General features: G+C 41.5%; 2 protein-coding genes across 3 annotated transcripts in view; both read left to right on the top strand.

Annotated features, from left to right (window-relative positions):
• Positions 1 to 2,483, top strand: part of xrn1 (5'-3' exoribonuclease 1) — a 31,145-nt gene extending 28,662 nt beyond the window's left edge. Inside the window, exons 39-42 of the mRNA XM_051697125.1 lie at positions 54 to 167; positions 374 to 473; positions 602 to 759; positions 962 to 2,483. Coding sequence (XP_051553085.1) covers positions 54 to 167; positions 374 to 473; positions 602 to 759; positions 962 to 1,252 — 663 coding nt within the window. The 3' untranslated portion in view covers positions 1,253 to 2,483. The remainder of the gene's footprint in view (positions 1 to 53; positions 168 to 373; positions 474 to 601; positions 760 to 961) is intronic.
• Positions 2,484 to 3,449: 966 nt separating this feature from the next.
• Positions 3,450 to 18,778, top strand: part of gk5 (glycerol kinase 5) — a 43,504-nt gene continuing 28,175 nt past the window's right edge. Inside the window, exons 1-4 of one of the 2 annotated variants that reach the window (XM_051697127.1) lie at positions 3,450 to 4,052; positions 4,173 to 4,266; positions 17,288 to 17,363; positions 17,462 to 17,555. In XM_051697127.1, the coding sequence (XP_051553087.1) occupies positions 3,924 to 4,052; positions 4,173 to 4,266; positions 17,288 to 17,363; positions 17,462 to 17,555 (393 nt within the window). In that variant the 5' untranslated portion in view covers positions 3,450 to 3,923. Of the gene's footprint in view, positions 4,053 to 4,172; positions 4,267 to 17,250; positions 17,364 to 17,461; positions 17,556 to 18,778 lie in introns of those variants that run through there. The other variant, XM_051697128.1, reaches the window with a different exon arrangement.

Genomic DNA, 18,778 nt, shown 5'->3' with positions numbered 1-18,778 from the left:
CCCCACCCACATTTTCATATTTCATCTGATTCACTTTCTTTCTCTTTCTATAGAGTCTAACAGTGTGTCAGGTGAAGTTGTCCAATGGTCTTCAGGTGCACGGTCCTCAATGTCAGTCTGAATCTGAATCCAAAGAGAAAGCTGCACTCTTTGCCCTTCAACGCTTGGTAACTGTCACTGAACAAATTGTCAAATGTGCACTAGTGCATTAAAACAGTGATGAATTCTGTTTATGGAAAGATCTTTTTCTCATATGATCAATTATGCATTGCATGAACTGGCTGTATACAGAATACAGTAAAAGAGTCTATATTGATATTTAGTGTGTATTAGTCTAGTCAGTGCTGAATGACGTATTCTTGATCTTCTGCAGAACTCATTGGGTTCATTCCCATTGCCTCCTCCCATATTCCCTGGAGTTCAGCAGATGAGGCCTCTCGCTCCTCATCCCTCTATGTTTAGTCAGCCACCAGGTTTGTGCCTTTGTCTTCCTATCTTATACACTAAGGCAAGCCCTTGAGATTGGTTTTATTTAGTCATCCGATGGTTCTGATGCTGTTAAATCTATAAAATTTACACTTGATTGGTTTTATTTACACAGGTGGTCTTTTGATGCCCCCACAAGGCTATGGACCTCTTCACTGGGGTATGCAACTTCCCAACCAAGGGCAGCCATTCTATGGAGGAACATTCCCCGGAGCACGACCCCCTGCATCCACTGCAGCCGGCGGATCCCACAACCAGTTTGTTCCCCTCCAGGCAAGAACTTCTTAAGCTTCTTCAGCCTTGTATTTGCTTTTAAATATGAATTGATGACAGAAATGCTGGTTTGCAGTCAACTAAATATGTCCATATTTGCATCTGCCACACTATAGATGCTTTTCATTACATGTTTATTTCACCATGGGTTTGAGTTTTACCCCCTGCACACTCTAGCTATAACAAGACATCATGTCTTTAGGTGACCAAGAAGCGAGTTTCAGGCCGATCAAAACAGGTGTCGACCAGCGCTGCCAATGCTGGTCAGATCCAGAGCAGTGGACCTTCCCAACCAGCTGCTTCTGTCTCAGTGCCCCTATCAGCTCCCAAGACCCCCCCACCCACCCGAAACTATGAGCCTTCAGAGAAGCCCACACCGACTACACCTAAGACGCCCAGGCAAAACGCCAACCCTCACACGCCCGGATCGGCCTCCAAGCGGAAACAAAGGAAACTCGCAGTCAACTTTGAGGCTGCAAAAGTGACTGACTGAAATAATTTTATCATGCTGTCTGTCTCTCATCAGCTCTACAAATGATCATAGTTACGAAAGAATGCTGTGGAAACCGAGATCGAAAGAAAACATGGACTATGTTTTCATGATATGATCATGCTTGTAGAGACATAATTTATACGTCTCTGGCTCTGAAATGGTTTTGTATTTGTTTTAGTTGCCATGTTTTGAGTGGAGGTAGTTGTGAGGAAAACTTTTACTGCTATTGATTACTGCACCAAAATGATCATTGAATACTTGATCATGAAAGAGGTTTTACATTTACCTCAGCTCTTTTTTTTCTTCTTTTTTTGACTCAATATCAAATCCTTTAGCTTTTATTACGATCACTGGTTGCTTTCCAACGCAGTATTTTAATATTCAAAGTGCAATAATTAGTTTTGTAGTTGTGGAACATTATACAGTACACAAGAAAGTAATACAATTTGGCATAAATTGCTGCAAAATACCATCTGTACTGGTATTACATTTTTTTTTATAAGGCACAGTTGTGCAGTCCAGCATGAGAGAACATAATTTTATCTTCTTAAGGTGTGACTTTAATAAACAGTAAAACATGCTGAAACCTTGGAGCAAGTTTCAGAGGTTTGAATTAAGCCGAGTGCTGTTCTAAAACTTTTTGGAAGATTCATAGACCTAATCTACAATAGGCATTGAAACCAGCCCATTTTGTTCACCCAGCCAGAAAGCACACAGATTTAAGGAAATATAATCCCTGTGGATTATTGTATAAATAGGGTTTAACATGGTCAGGTGGGGATGAAAATTTGAACACAACTGCCTTTCTAATAAGATGTTGTTTGTTGCTTGATTTATGTCTTTTCAAATGGGTTGTGGACATTTCAAAATTTTATTTTTGTATAAGCCTACCTTTATTTCTGGGGAAATGTTAAAGTTCTATGATTTTAAAATGAATTTTGTGTACTAAGATCCATGGATTTTATATGCACCATTTTACAAATCGGATAATAGTAATTGTTAATATTTCTCTTTCAAGCTATTCTGGTGCCCTTTTGTTTTCATCGTCTCCACATATTTGTATCCCACCAGATCTTTTTTGCCCAAGTTTTAAATGTTGAAACTATGAACAAACACTTTTATTTTAAAAGGCGTTTTGTTGTTTATTTAATGACTTGACAAAAAATGAGTGCACCTCCTTATTAGTTGATGTGCTGTAAATTTTATCATAATAAACATTTTGCTAACATAATGTCTCTGGTCTTAATCATTTGATTATATTGAACAGAAACATAGATGTGAGAGTGTAGAATAGTGCCCGCCCCACTTTTTCATTTCAGTTCTAATATAGAGCTGTTCAGGTTGTAGTCCAAAACGCAGAAAGAGAATTGGCATTTTCCAGCCATGGGTTCCCTCTGGATTTTCTTCTGGGATATTCTTAATGCCAGTTTTGGATTTATGAGGAGATGGTCTGTGGTAAACATTACTTGAAGATACTTTGGTGTTTTGTTTTACAGCATATGTTACACACAGCCATACCTCAAATGTAATTTTGAAGCCGCTGAGTTTTTTTTTTTATAAGTAAATTGCTAACAAGATGTTAGAAAAGGACTACAAGGGTTTTCCGTTTGGTAAGGCACATACACTCACAGGCTTGTGGTATTTGTAGTCCTTATTTAGTAACTTGTTAGCAACAATTTTTAAAAACAGGGTGGCTTCAAAATTCACATTTGAGGTATGACTGTAATTTATTTTGTAGAACAAAATATCAAATTATCTTTAAATAATGTGTACCACAGACCGTATTTTATGCTAGCACCATCTTTGTAATGGGAATGACAACGAGGCTGTGAGGCATAGACTTAGTTTCTTCAATGGCAGGAATGGTATAAATCTCCTAGATCACATCTGATTTCCACAACTCATGTTGTCTGGAGTTCTTTGTTTACTGAATGCTCTTGGACAGATATTTTATCAATGTTTTGTCTGCGGAACGATCCAAAAACACTTTAAACAGCAGTACAGCCCATTGAAGAGACTGTAAGTCTATCCCTCAGCCTCGTTGTCATTGCCATTAAAAATCAAAGATGGCGCTAGCGTGAATAAGGTCTTAGCTTTCGGGTTCGCCTACAAATTGACGTCACGGCTGAACAGCTCTATTTGGTGCACTGTCTCTTTAAGAACTCTCCTCACCTATCGACTGATATGTGACGTATTGATTGTTTCCTTGCATCAAATAAACGCAGCTCCAGATAGGTTTTAGGTTTTATTTTTTTTTTAAGGAAAGTACTGCGGCTGGAGATAAATCGTTTGCCGATTTAAAATAGGGCGCATTGGGGATCACACGTGAGAGTTTGGGAAAGTTGGGAGTCCAGCACACCTGGTTTTGATCTTACCGTGTTCACCGCTGAGTATACTTTCAAAGCAACGAAGTGAACACATTCAGTCAGTTTTGTGCAGATCGGCTTTCTTAACTGCTTATTGCTTAGAAAACTATCCGAGGTTGGGCAATCAAAATCTTCGGCGGAAGGAAACTCAAAGGTCTATGGAGCAAAGTTTAAAACAGGATCCTTTGACTGCTGCAGTATTGTGAAGTTTGGAAAGGGAACATTTACTCGGAAACTACAGTGACATGTTAGCAGCCATGGCGATTAAAGTATTTTTGCCGTTGTGTGAATAAGCGCATTATACAATGGACACTCAGAGGAACGGGTTCGTCAAAAGAGATACTTTCATTCTCTCTGTTGATGTAGGGACAACCTCCGTCAGGTGCCATGTGTACGATAAGAGTGCCAACATCCGTGGATCATGCACTGCGGAGGTAAATGACAGCAGGTTGATTAGATTTGAATGATTTCTGAACTTACTTGATTAGGACTGTGAAAATGCATTCTTGTGTGATTTGTATCATGTGTTGCATCATGCACCTTCCTTGTCACAGGTGTCCCTTCTGTATCCTCAACCTGGGTGGGTAGAGATTGACCCTGAAGAGCTGTGGAAGGGCTTTGTCACTGTAGTTAAAGGAGCTGTTCAAGGTTAGACGTCTATGACGCTTTTTCTCTATGATCTTGCACAAGCATACAGTGGCCCCAATACGTATTTGGACACTTAAGCTACAAATGCATGCGTTTCACTGCATTATATAACACTATCAAGCCAAGTGGCATCTGCAAACACATTGTTCTAGGTCAGAACTAACTATTCTGAGCATTCACTTAACTTTGTTTTTTTTTAACCAACTGGTCCCAATATAATTTGAAGTGGATGGATGGACAATGTGAAGTCTCTAGCAGAGTAACCACAGGTGTAGTTCACCAACTAACTAACATTATTTATTGTTTTTCTTCATTTAACCCATTTAAGCCCAAAATTCCAAAAATTCCATTCTGTGCCAGAATATGATATTCATATCCATATTCATATAACATCACACACCTGAACTGTATACTCCATATTGAAGAGAAGAACTAGGGCTTTCAAATGATATTAAATATATGTATGATTATTTAAGGCTAATCATCCTTTAACAATAAGATTTCACACAGCAATTTTTACAAAAATCTTCTCTGACCACCATACTTCATCAGACAACTGCATTTTCAACCATTTTAATTACAAACTAGAGGGAAACTTAGAGTGTATGAAATATACATACTTTTGTGGGCAATGTAGAATAGCAGACAGATTAGAAATATAATCTATTGTTTAAAAGTTATGACCATTCTAGTGATTAGTGGGAAAATGGAATAAAACAAACATTTAGAATGTTAAGATACATTTCACATGACCACTCCTCAAATACTCCTTTTGAGCACCTATAATAATAAATTGAGATTGCATCTGAAATTGAAGGACACAAACACTGAAATATACATTTTATGTGTTCAATAAAACACACACTTTATTTAATTTGAACATTAGAATTACACACGAATTACACAGCAAAATATACAAAAGCAAACTTTCGAACAATCTACAGTAAATACATTTTTAATAAAGAGTGCAGGAACAGAATATATATAAATTCATAAATACTCAACAACTGCAATACCTGTGGAGAGAAGAGAGGGAGGAAAGAGGGGAGGGGGAGGACAACAACACCAGTAAACACAGCCCAACCTAGACCTCTTCGCGAAACTGGTACACACTCAGCTTAGTGCCAAGACTGAAAACAGTTCCTATCGCGAACCAAGCAAAGTCTTTTGCCATTACATTCAGGCACGCAACAAGCTACTTTAGTTTTATTTTCAGTCCTACTTTTCCGATAGCATAACCAACATCTCTTCGAGGACTCTTCAAATTTAGGGACATGGGCTGTGTGGAGTGATGTCAAAGGAGGGACTACAGGCTTTAGTGTATGCAAAGGGAAACTTGTGTGAATATCGATACCTTCCAGCTGACGAGCCAGATATTCTCTGAAATCTATCTGGGTTCAGTTCACCGGTCTATACTCATCCCCTGGTGCCACATGAATGTGTTGCCATTCCTTAAACAATATGAAACTATTGACGACGGCAATGTCTATGAAGTGGAAAAAAAGAGTCTTTCACCACTTCTGAGTTTTTTGTAGTACGTCGTATGATTTTATCATTTGGTCTGTCCTATCAACACCGCCCATGTTTTTGTTATAATCGCTGATGGCAGTGGGCTGGAGGGCTATTTCTTTTGTCCAGTCGCCATCATTTTTTACAAACCTAGTAATTTTGGTTGAGCCATTCGCATTGTGGAAATTGGAGAGGCATGTAACTGCACACGTGTCCTTCCACTGAATTACAAGTGTATTCCCCTCAATCCTACACCACTCATATCCCCACGAGCTGTCGTGTGTTCCCATCTTTTGATGTCTTTAAATTCTGCAGGAAACAGTTTACGATTCACCCTGCATGTCCCACAGGCATTAGTTCCCATTTCTAACAACTTAACCATAAGAGCTGGGGATGTGTAAAAGTTGTCAAACCAAACATTGTGGCCCTGGTCTTTGAATGGCTGCAGTAACGATTCAAATACTTTGGTGGCCAAGTCAGTGACACGCCCATCATGACTACCTGTGTAAACATTAAAGTCGAGAGTATACCCCGAGTCTGATGTTGCAATTACCCATAATTTAAAACCCCATTGAGTAGGCTTGCCCTTCATGTATTGTTTAAATCCTGACCAAGCTTTAGACTTGACCATACGTTCATCTATTGCAAGATTTTGGTTAGGCTGAAAGAGCTGCTGGCATTTTTGTTTAAGGTGGTCCATAAGACTTCCTAAGGCGATCCTGATTATCCTCTGTGGTAGGGTCTACAACATGTAGAGCTGCTAAAAGAGCCTTGTAGCAGTCACGCAACATAAATCCCCTCGCCCTCGAGATCTGAAGTGATTGGTTCCCCAATGACGATGGGAATCAGGGAGAATTGAAAACCCCATGTAAATGAGCAACCCAAGAAATTTGTAAAATTCATCGGGGGTCACCTCCATCCAAGCTCCTTGGTAGCTGGAATATGACGGACAGTTTAGGTCGAGCTCCCACCACTGATGGTTTGTAAAGCTGCATATCTCAGCAACTACAGCCTGAGTAAAAAACAGCATGAAAAAGTAAATTTCTCGCAACATCATATTGGAGGTTGACCGCACAGCCTGACGCACGTTACCTAAGTCAATACCGAATGGATGGCTAGGCTTAAATAGAGAGGTTTTGGTGCCTGTGAATCGATGTCAGAGTACGAGGGATAAGAAACAGAGTCAGGGAAGTGTTTACGCTTTCTAGCTGACTTGGGACCTGTGCGAGAATGGCTAGCCATACCCAAAATAATAAGAGTAACAGTGTTAGTGTTACTGTGAGTATCAGTCATATGCGAAATAGAAACAAACAATACATACACATTCATACATACCCAGTTGATGGTCTTAGCTGGGGATCAGGATCCATCTCATCCTCAATCTCCTCGTTGTCCGGGTCTTCCTGCAGTAGTTCCTGGTCCAGCAGATCTTCCTCCTGTGTGCTCATGCACTCATGAGCCATGTCCTCCTCTGCTATGAACCTAAGCTCATCAGCAGTCAGCTGCCTCCTCCTCTTGAGGGTGCTGAGTAGGGAGCCATAGTCTCTATCCATCTCTACAACAGAAAAAAAGTACAACAATTGGTAGCCAGCAGTGTGTTCTTCACAAACCCGTACACTGAATAGTCACCAAAGGCTTGCAGACTAACCAGAATGTCCAACTGCAGACAGCCCTCTCACACTTTCCTTGTGAACAGGAAGCTACACACAATCGAAAATCATGTCTGTGTGATTGATGGGTAAGCCTATCTGCTAAATTATAGGAAGATAACTACCATTTTTTTTATTTTATTATTATTACATGGGAAAATCAACAAGCTAGATAACTTATCTAACTAGCAGGCCAGTTTCCAGGCAGGTCTGAACAGCGTCTGCTCTCTGCCTCACATTACTTCAGGAGGATTTTTCACAAGCGACAAAATTGGCCAAAAAAGTTATTGATATTTAGTTAAAAATGTACATAGTATTGCTAGCTAATGTTTATTTAGCAAGTTTCACAGAAATTTGCTTAAAAATAGAGGTTAGCTGCCTGTCCGATGAATGCCAACAGTCATGTCATTTTTTCCAGAAATAACTAGCATTACTCCTACAAATAAATGCTTTGTAACTAAAACGTTTTGACTTTCAATAGACTATTGACAACACGTTAAATAACTTGTTTTACCTCGAAAGATTGCCTCAGTTTTCAATTTGAAGCAGTAAGTCCAACACTGGAGGTAATTTCCCGGGGTACCCTCTCTGGCTCCTCTCAGGCAAATGGAGGATAACGATGATGACAATACATTTATTATTCATGCCCAGTAACCCCTTAACCAATCATATATGCTTTTAGCTTATATTGTCATGAGTATCTGGCACTTTTCAGAAATAAAATCGTTCATTGGACGGAGAAGATACTGAGACAGGAACCACGGGAATAATTGTTCCCAAATTTGAACGCTCCGGCTGGTAAGGGTTAAAACCTATAAAATTATTTTTATGAAATGTTCTGCTGGAAAAGCATACTAATGCTATCTTTCTTTAACCCGTAAATGCTTGAGTGACCAAACCAAACATTATTACATACCTCAGGTTTTTAGCGTCCTGGCATGTAACTATGGGATTACTTTTGTGTCAATTGTTTTCAAGAATCTAATATGTATAGAAACTGAGAATGAATAAAAGCAAACTGAAACTGAAAAAAATAAATTTCAAGGCAAACATTCACATAAATAAACTGCATACTTTGTAAATGAAATTTTCTGCTTGCGTTCACTGATCAGGATTCACGAATCTGCTGCTCGTGTTTTCAGTCACACTTCCAAAGTTTTCATTTATGCTCCCTATCGATTCAGTTCACTTGACATTGCAATGAACGCTATGGGGAAAATCCTTTTCCACAACCTAGTTGTAGCCCTTGTATCATAACGCCAATCTTATGATTGGCAATTGTGTTTTAGCCCGCCCCTTTAGGTGCGCTTTTGCCCTATATATGTGGGCGTTCAAACATAATTTCTTCATAATTTTCTTCCTTCAAGACCGACATCATCTCGTCTTGACTGCGACGGATCATCTCATCTTGATCAGCCCTCTCTTTGCTGTTGACGGGATTCCAGCGAAGATTCACCCGCCCGCTCTAGCATTACTAGAAGTCTCTCCGCCTCGCCACCGGATCGGGTTCTTCACTTAGCGTGACATCTACCCACTTCCTGCAGCATCCAGGCTGGAGTTGTATCCTTTCAATATATATAATATAATCCCGTCCAAGTGATGTAAAACACACACAAAAGAGCCGCTTGTATGTGTGCGTCTTTTTAAAGATGTTGTATCGCAAGTGTTCCTGTGAGTGACACATCGATCCGTCAGACCAACATGAGAGTTGCGTTTGCTGCCTGGGCCACACCCACGCTGAAGGAGCTCTCATGGTGACAGACTGCCCTCACTGTGAAGACATGAGTCTCAAGATGCTCTGCTCTAATGTTGCCCTCGTTCTGAGGGACGATTCTGCCTCCCGCGCCCTCCCGACTGTTTCTTCTGTGTTAAGTCTCAAGGGATCACATGAGGAAGCACAGCAGGGCTGCGATGTAGAGATGGATGAACCTGAGGAGGATCTTGCACCAGCACGAGCCCCTCGGTCTTCCCACCCAGTGTCTTCGCCAGTGCAGTATGCACATGACGACCTCCAGCCCTCCGTTAATGAGCACGGTGTTGTCATATTTGGCAGGTCTGACAATGATAATGATGCCGTGTCCCTCGTGGCATCAGACATGGCAGAATGATCCATGGAGGATGCTGCAGCCCCTTCCACCAGCAAGGGTGAGGAGCGTGCACTGGCCATTGACAGAGAGCTTCTTCGCATCCTCACACAGGCGGTTGAGGAGCTCGGTCTCAAGTGGTCCCCTCCAGAGGAGCCGGTAAAATCTCGCCTAGATGAGTGGTTCCTGCACACCGGCTGCTGCCAGCAGGCTGCGGCTGGAAAACGGCACCATTCTTCCCAGAAGTATACAACGAGCTCACAAAGACCTGCCGCGCACTATTCATCTCGCGTCCAGATCGGAGGAGCTGCTGTCCTCACAAAAGTGGACCACACTGAGGATAAGGGATATGCTAAGCTTCCCCCCTATTGAAGAGGAGGTTGCAGCTCATCTCTGTGCTTATACAACTGTGGGAATCCCACACTGCCCACCCTTCCAATCCGTGCCGACTGATGTCCACACTGGCTGGAAGAGCTTACACAGCAGTGGGGCTAGGCTGGTTCAGGGCTCAGTAGCATGACAGTGCTTCAAGTCTTTCAGGCCAAGCTCCTCAAAGATGTGGATGAGCAAGGCCCGAACCCTGATGTGGTTAAAGAGCTCTGCACCACCACAGACCTGGCGCTGCGAGCTACTAAAGTTACCGCGCAGGCCATCGGAAAGGTGATTAATAATTTGGTGGTTTTGGACCGGCAGGTCTGGTAAACTCTCACGGAGATGTGATGCTGAGTCTCCCCTGATGGCCTTTTCGAGAACACCATGGAAGGCTTTTCTGAATGATCCATTGAGGCACAAAAGCAGTTGCAAGCGATGAAGCACTTTTTGCCTAAGAAAAGTGTTCCCTCTCATCTTCCCTGCTCATGCTCTGCTTCGAGCCAGCACCCGACAAAACACCCCACTCCTGCCGCCTCAGTGTCACCAAGAGCCGCAGCTGAGCCATCGGTGAGTCCGCATAAACCGTGGCCCAAAAATTTCCCCTGGGCAGCAGGCGCGTTCCTGACCGCCGCAACGCCGTGCAGAGGAGTCTGGAGCCTGCAGTTCTTCGTCCAGATCCAAAGAAAGCCCGGCTAGACATACATGCTGTTCCACTTCCCGCAGTTCACCGGGACCAGAGTGTTATACAAAATGTTGTTCATGTGTATTGTTTGCATATAAAGAATGTATTAAAAATTAAAAAAGAAAAGTGTTTGTTGTGATCGCACGAGACGCTCACGCATTCTCAAAAAGAGGGCTCAATTTCTCTCCACGTTTCTCACACCCCATCACACTATGTGGCGCTCTGTCTCTTATAAAGAGTGAACTGATGCACCCGCTGTCTCACCACGCAGATGCGTGGCGAGCTCTCACGGGTGTGTCAGACTGTGTGCAAAAAACAATCGAGCGCTGCTATATGCTCCAATTTGCGCCAGCCACCTCAATTCACCGGCATTACACAGTCCACGGTTCCGTCACGAGACACGCCATTGTTACGGGCAGAGATTCGCAATCTCCTCGCGAAAGACGCAATAGAGAATGTTCCCGATTGTCAAACTCGCAAAGGGTTTTATAGCCGCTATTTTCTCGTTCCAAAAAAAGACAGTGGGCTTCGGCCAATCTTAGATCTGAGACACTTGAATTGCATGTTGGCAAAACACCCATTCAAAATGTTAACTCCGAAACAGATCTTATCGCACAACCGCCCACGGGACTGGTTTGCGTCAATAGATCTAAAGGGCGTGGACTTTCATATCCGAATTGTACTTGAGATTCGCATTCAAGGGGATGACATTAATTCAAAGTCCTTCTTCGGATTGTCTCTGGCCCCGTGCACATTTACGAGATGTGTCGATGCGGCGCTCGACCCTTTTTGAAGATGAACGGCGTGTGCATTCTGAATTGCCTCGACTATTGGCTATTACTGACTTGATACTTCGCCATTTGAACAGCCTGGGTCTCAGTGTCAGCTGGGCGAAGAGTACACTTTCTCCCAGCCAACAAATCTCTTTTTTGGGGTTTCAACTCGACTCCATGAGCATGCATGCGCACTTCACAAGTGAGTGTGTCCAGACCATTCACCAGTGTCTGGGTTTTATGGTGGCAGCATTCGCCGTCATACCGTTAGGTCTTTTACACACACAACTTCTCCAGTACTTTCTCAAACACCATGTACCGAGTCATGCCTGGCGTCAGGGGCGCTTGCGCATCACCGTGACTTGCTGCTGCTTGGCTGCTCTAGCACCATGGACGGCTCCAAACCTTTATCAGCAGGGTGTGATGCTGGGTCAGGTTTTCAGGTGGAAAGTGGTGACCATGGGTGTGTCCAACACGAGTTGGGGCGCGCTGTGCGATGGACGCCTGGCTTTCGGCACTTGGACCAGTGCGAAACAGGCGTGGCACACCAACTGCTTGGAAATGCTAGCCGTCTTAGCAGTGAAAGCTTTCCATTCCGACATAGTGAATCATTACTTTCTTATTTGGTCAAACAATATGTCAGTGGTAGCGTACATAAATCACCAGGGCAGCACTCGATTGCTACCAATGATGAGCCTGGGACAACAACTCCTCATGTGGATCGTGCTCCATCTCCTCTCCCTGCAACATGTTCCGGGCCGTCTGAACTGCGGAGCAGACATGCTGTTGCGCCAGGGACCGATGGCGAGGGAATGGAGACTTCATCCTTCACGGTTCTGAGGATTTGGGGAATGTTCAGCAAAGCAGAAGTCGACCTAGTTGCCTCCGCAGAGACAGCCCACTGCCATCTTTGGCACTCCATGTCCCAAGCCCCACTGGGAGTGGATGCCTTGGCCCACAAGTGGCCGGTGCAAACACGCGTTTCCCCGGTGCGTCTCCTTCACTCTGTCATCGGCAAAGTCCGAGAGGACAAGGAAACTGTTCTGTTGGTTGCGCCAAAATGGCCCAACCAGCCATGGTTTCCAGAAATGGAGATATTAGGCGGCCCTCCATGGGAAATACCGCTGAGGAGGGATCTGCTCTCTCAAGCGCAGGGCATGATTTGGCATCCCCAGCCAGAGCTGTGGAACCTACATGTATGGTCCCTGAACGGAGCAAAGCGAATGAGCTGGAATTGGCTCCATCTGTAATGAACACCATTTTGCAAGCTAGAGTGCTGTCTACGAGACCTCTCTATGCACTAAAATGCATGCGTTTGCAGATCGGTGTTCTTCACGCAACAAAGACCCAGTGAATTGCTCCATAATGGAGATCCTTATATTCCTTTAAGAGCAGTTGGACACAGGTCTTACTCCGTCAGCGCTTAAGGTCTATGTAGCGACCATATCGGCATTTCACGCCCCAGAGGCTGGTTCCTGTATAGGCAGACATGATCTGATCATAAAGTTCCTTAGGGGAGCGAGGCACTTGAACCCCCCTCGCCCTGCTACAGCTCCAACATGGGACTTAAATCTGGTGCTGAGGGCGCTCATGAACCCCCTGTTCGAACCATTGGAATCCGTTGAGTTGCGTGTGCTCTCGTTAAAGATGGCTCTGGCCTCAGTAAAACGTGTTGGTGATATACAGGTGCGGTCGGTTGACATTTCATGTCTAGAATTCGGTCCGGGGCTTTCAAAAGCCACCATCAAACCCAAAAAAGGTTATGTGGCTAAGGTGCTTTCCACAGCCTTCAGGACTCAGATAGTGCACCTACAAGCTTTCTCTTATCCACTGTCTAATTCGGATGAGGAGCAGTTAGCGCATTTATTATGCCCTGCACATGCATGTGGAGTGCACTCACTAGTTTAGACTGTCAGATCAGGCCCGTGACCTCATATACAGATTCTTCGAAGTGTTTCTACCCTGGTACATCTTAGGGTATGACGCTACGTAGTGTGGTGTGATGGGACTCCATTCCAAATTGCGTTCATTGCAATGTCACGTGAACTGAATCGATAGGGAATGTCTCCGGTTACACGTGTAACCTCGGTTCGCTGAGATGAAGGGAACGAGACATTGCAAAACTTGGCCACACTACTGCTTCAGAGTTTCGTGGAATGAGCGACGCGTTCTTGTCCCTCAGTCAGAAAATTCTGAATAAACTGTTTGAGCGCCTGCTTGTATAAGGCAAATGTGTGCCTAAAAGGGTGGGGCTCAAACATCATTGCCAATCATAAGATTGCCGTTATGATACAAGGGCTTCAACTAGGTCGTGGAAAATTATTTTCCCCATAGCGTTCATTGCAATGGCTCTTTCCCTTCATCTCAGGGAACCAATGTTACATGAGTAACTGGAGACGTTATCATTCGCAGTTCTGGCACAATACTCTAGTGTGGGCGAGGCTAACAAAGCGGAGTTCTCATTGGCTTGTGAGATTTTTAGTGACAGCTCTTTGACCTAGAAATAGAGTTTAACTAGAAGGGGTGAGAATCTGTTAGTGGCTTCATAATTAATTAGTGTTTAGTGATATATTTAGGTGCTTGTTTTTGTACTTTTTCCCCACGACTTATGTTCTCGCGATTAGCTTTCAGGAGCAGCATGGACTAATTCAGTCATCATAACTACCCCATTGTTCGTGCATGCGCTACTCTTTTTTTTTTTTTTTGGAAGAATTTAAACAGATTATGAACATCTTAAGCATGGAGCTTGTTTTCACAGGCTGTGGACCTTCAATGTTATTGCATTGGATGGGTATTCAATCCAAGAACGTTTTTGTTGATAGAATTTTTTAAACACTGCTTCAAATGTGGCTTCTACAAAACCAGCTGAATAATTGATTTTAAAGTTTGAATGAATTTAACTTGATTAAAATTATGGAAATCAAATCACTTAGTAGTGCAGTTCCACAAACATTGTATATTATAGTTACAAGATATACAGAATACACTGCACTCACTGAACAATACTGTGTGTACACAATACACAGTATACATAAAATAATATACATACTGCTTTTTAATGAATTACACCATTTAACGTTCACGAGGACACCAATGCATTAGAGGCTTGTTTCTTTTCATTTATTCAGTGTTCCTGTACTGTACATTTTACTGTCTAGTATAATTTAATTAATCATGACAAACCATATATCATTTCAAATGTCTTAACCTCAAGCATCAGTAATAGACCACTGTTTTACAACTGAAATTATATTGCTAAAAAAGTGCAAAATCAAGCTAGACAAGCTAACATTAACATTTGTTGGAATCCTAGTATAAAGTGTTTGGTATAGACTAATAAAGTGATACTGCTTGTGTACTTGTGAATCGTGTTTGTTTGAATCTAGAACTCAAAACAAATTTAGTAGAACATAGTCTGCAAAATATCACAGTATAATAGTGTCTGGAGCTCCAGATGTTCAAGGGATTCATTAATCCATGCAGAATAGCAAGATTCTAGTCTGATAAAGGGCAATGGATCTCTAGTACCACCACTCCATCTTCTAGATCATCAGAAATTTGTTTGTGAAAAGCTGTTAAATGAAAAGGGAACTGCTTTGAACAATTTTCTACAACAATTTTCTAGAATGTGGATGTGGCTACTCAATTTTTTTTTTAAAGAATTGGTTTATTCCCAAAAATGAGAATTATGTCATTACTCGTGGCCTAATTTTATTTTAAGCCCATATGTTTTATACGTGTGTGTGTGTGTGTGTGTGTATATATATATATATATATATATATATATATATATATATATATATATATATATATATATACATATACATATATATATATATATAACAAGGTTACTTGATTTATGGTTAATATAGCTGTATTAAAACCATGGTTACTGAGGTGAAGGAAAAACATGGTTACTAAAGTCTACAATATTACTATAGTAAAAGGGCACGCAAAACTATTTCAGAAAAAAATCCCTCTCTGTCGTCTAAGAGACTCCGACTAGCTCTCTGACTGAAAAGCAATAACTTCTATTTATTCATTAGCTTGTCTTAATTACACTCGCATCAGGCTGCGTCGTGTCCTGCTGATAACGATTAAGGCATTTGTCCATGCTGCCCCTCAAAACTTATCGCGACAAAAAATACAGATAAAATACAGAAACAAGCACTTAAATATATCACTAAACGCTAATTAATTATGAAGCTACTAACAGATTCTCGCACCTGAACCAGAGCCCCTTCTAGGTAAACTCTACTTCCTGGTCAAGGAGCTGTCACTCAAAATCTCACAAGCCAATGAGAACTCCTCTTTTGTCCAAGAACTGCGAATGAAAACTCCGGGAGCGTAAATGAAAACTTTGGAAGTGTGACTGAAAACACGAGAAGCGCATTCTAAATCCTGATCAGTGAATGCAAGCAGAGAATTTCATTAAAGTATGCAGTTTATTTGAAGACTAAGTGTGAATTTTGCCATTTTTAATGGTTTCTTAAAGTTATGTTCAAAACAATTGGCACAAAAGTAATCCCATATGTATCTATCACAAATGGATCTACAAAAATGCCCATACCAGTTCAAGACTATTAGAAAATAATAGAATGGAATATATTATGATGTATTTCAATATTTTATTTTTCATGTATGAAAGAGATGATGCAACAAATATAGAACAGGATTCATTACTTCCACACTGAAATTTCAAGAGGTGCAACTGGCTGTCAAAACCTATTGAGCTACACATAAGTTACATGTATAGGCACTTTTTGAATCTTAATAGATGCACAACATAATTTAAGTAGAACACCCAAATGACAATAGCCAAATCATAATGTTCATGTGTTACACTTGCTATAGTTTACTTCCACGTTGCGTCTTTGTCAAATAGCAATGTCAAATGCAAATCCAAGTCAATCACTGTAACAACAGCGCCACCTTGAGCAACAAACAACATGTGTAATATGAATGTGTACACGCATATGGAATACTGATAATTCACCACTGTCACACAGAAAATCAACGTGATATAGTAGACATTTGTATGAATATAGTACTTATTTGTCTCATAATAAACAAAGAAATTTGTATCCTGTGGTAGTGAACTTTTATGAAATAATCATAAATATATGATTTATGGAAGCGTAAAAAAAAGCGACACTGTTACATACCTTGTGTCTCTAATGACCCTATACACTTGGTAATTAAGCAGTTTTAAAAAAATAATTAAAATAAGTTAAAGGGGTAAAAAAAAAAAAAGAAAATCAATGTTGCGTTGATATTTTGTTGTCTAATGCAGTGACATTCATATATTGGATGTGTCCAAATATTTTTTGTATTTTCTTGTCATACAAAAATAGAAAAAGTTCCGCCCACTGTTGTAGCTTGAGAAGCTTTATTAGATCAACATTTCGGTCAAAGACCATGGTCAGAATTTTTTTTAAATTCCTAAAGTGCCTGAAGTTGGTCTCTTACTGAAACATTGATCTAACAGAGTTTTTTTTTTAACCTATATGAAAGTGCGTGGGGCTTTTCCTTTTTTGTATGACAATAAAGCTGAAATGTGCAACTTTTTCTGTGTTAAAATACTTTTTCCTATCTCCGCTTAATATGCAGAGTCGATTTTTTTGGGTTACTTCTCTCAAAAACTGTAAACACTGTCTCTGTGGCACTATAAAAATTCCTCTTTTTGTTTTGAGCGACTCATACAGCCCGGCACAACAACATTGACTTAACCAATGGCGTGAGTTGGGGGTGGGACTATCCTTTTGTTCAATCAACAGCAGACGCAAGGCATATTTGGAAAGCTGTTTTAAAACATTTATTTTTTGCAATTCCGTTCAGTGGTGCAACAATTGCACAATTCAGATTTAAGTGTGTCCTATTTATGTGATGTGTTCTTGTGCAATCTGTTAATTCAGGGAAATGATGGACCATTTTTCTCTCTCAATGGTTTAGACTCAGGCTTACAGATGTGCCAAATGGAAGGTCTTGGCATCTCAACCCAGAGAGCAACATTCATGAACTGGGACAGGTTAGTGAACATCTCTGTGTGTTCATTAATGCATAACACTGCCCCATGGAGTGCTCTGTAGACTGACTAATGTGTCTTATTTCTGTTCTTGTCTGCAGGAACACAGGAAAGCCATTTCATAATTTTATCACCTGGCAGGACTTGAGGGCAGCAGAGTTAGTGAGATCGTGGAACAGGTCTTGCACTATGAAGGTGAGGCTGTTACGGTTTTGTCATCTAGGAACAGCATTCTGAGATTTGTTTATTTCAAACTTTCCTTATGATTCATACTTATATTTGGGAGTGTGTTGCATTGAAGGCCTATTTCACCCAAACATGAATATTGTCATCATTTACCCAACCCTCATGACTCTTTTCTCTGTTGAACACAAAAAGATATGTTAGGACAGCCTCATTTCCCATTAATTTTCATTGTATGGAAAAAAGCACCATCAACACCATTCTTCAAAATGTCTCCTCCTTGTGTTCCATGAAAAAGTCATATAGGTTTTTTTTTTTCATCCTCTTTTCTCCCCAATTTGGAATGCCCAATTCCCATGGTGTCCTCATGGTGGCGCAGTTACTCACCTCAATCCGGGTGGCGGAGGAAAAGTCTCAGTTGCCTCCGCTTCTGAGACAGTCAATCCATGCATCTTATCACTTGGTTCGTTGTGCATGACACCGCAGAGACTCCCAGCAGGTGGAGGCTCGTGCTACTCTCCGTGATCCATGCACAACTTACCACACACCCCACTGAGAGCGAGAACCACTAATCACAACCACGAGGAGGTTACCCCATGCGACTCTACCCTCCCTAGCAACCGGGCCAATTTGGTTGCTTAGGAGACCTGGCTGGAGTCACTCAGCACGCCCTGGATTCGAACTCACGACTCCAGGGATGGTAGTCAGCGTCAATACTCACTGAGCTACCCAGGCCCCCAGTTATATAGGTTTTGCTGACATTAGGTTGAGTAAATGACAACAGAATTTTCATTTTTGGGTGAAATAAGCCTTGAAACACTGGAAAGAAAAATAAGAGTACTAATACTAAATGTGTTATTCCTGACAAGGAACAAAACAGCAAATTTTACAGAAGTTTAGAAATTTCAGGAATATTCAAAAGTTCAGACAGACAAAACTTCAACCCTTGAGATGGTAGTTGCAGATTTATCACTGCCAGCGGCTGTCCAACATCATTTACATTTTTATTGCAAAGAATGTAAATATTCTCTTAATATTCAGAACTAATCACAAAAACAAATTAATCAAATTATTACAACTTGGATTCACATTTATTGTTCATGTTTATACATGTTAATATATTGGATAGAAGGGGTGTCAAACTCAGTTTCAGCCCTGGCCACATCAGCGTTGTGTGTGCCCTCAGAGGGCAGAAACCCAAACGTTCTGAAAATGTGACACCAGCACCTGATTTT

Source organism: Myxocyprinus asiaticus, chromosome 5 (genome assembly GCF_019703515.2).
Source record: "Myxocyprinus asiaticus isolate MX2 ecotype Aquarium Trade chromosome 5, UBuf_Myxa_2, whole genome shotgun sequence".
NCBI classification, from domain to species: domain Eukaryota; kingdom Metazoa; phylum Chordata; class Actinopteri; order Cypriniformes; family Catostomidae; genus Myxocyprinus; species Myxocyprinus asiaticus.
Note: the sequence above shows the minus strand (reverse complement) of the source record. Positions and strands in the feature narration are given on the sequence as shown.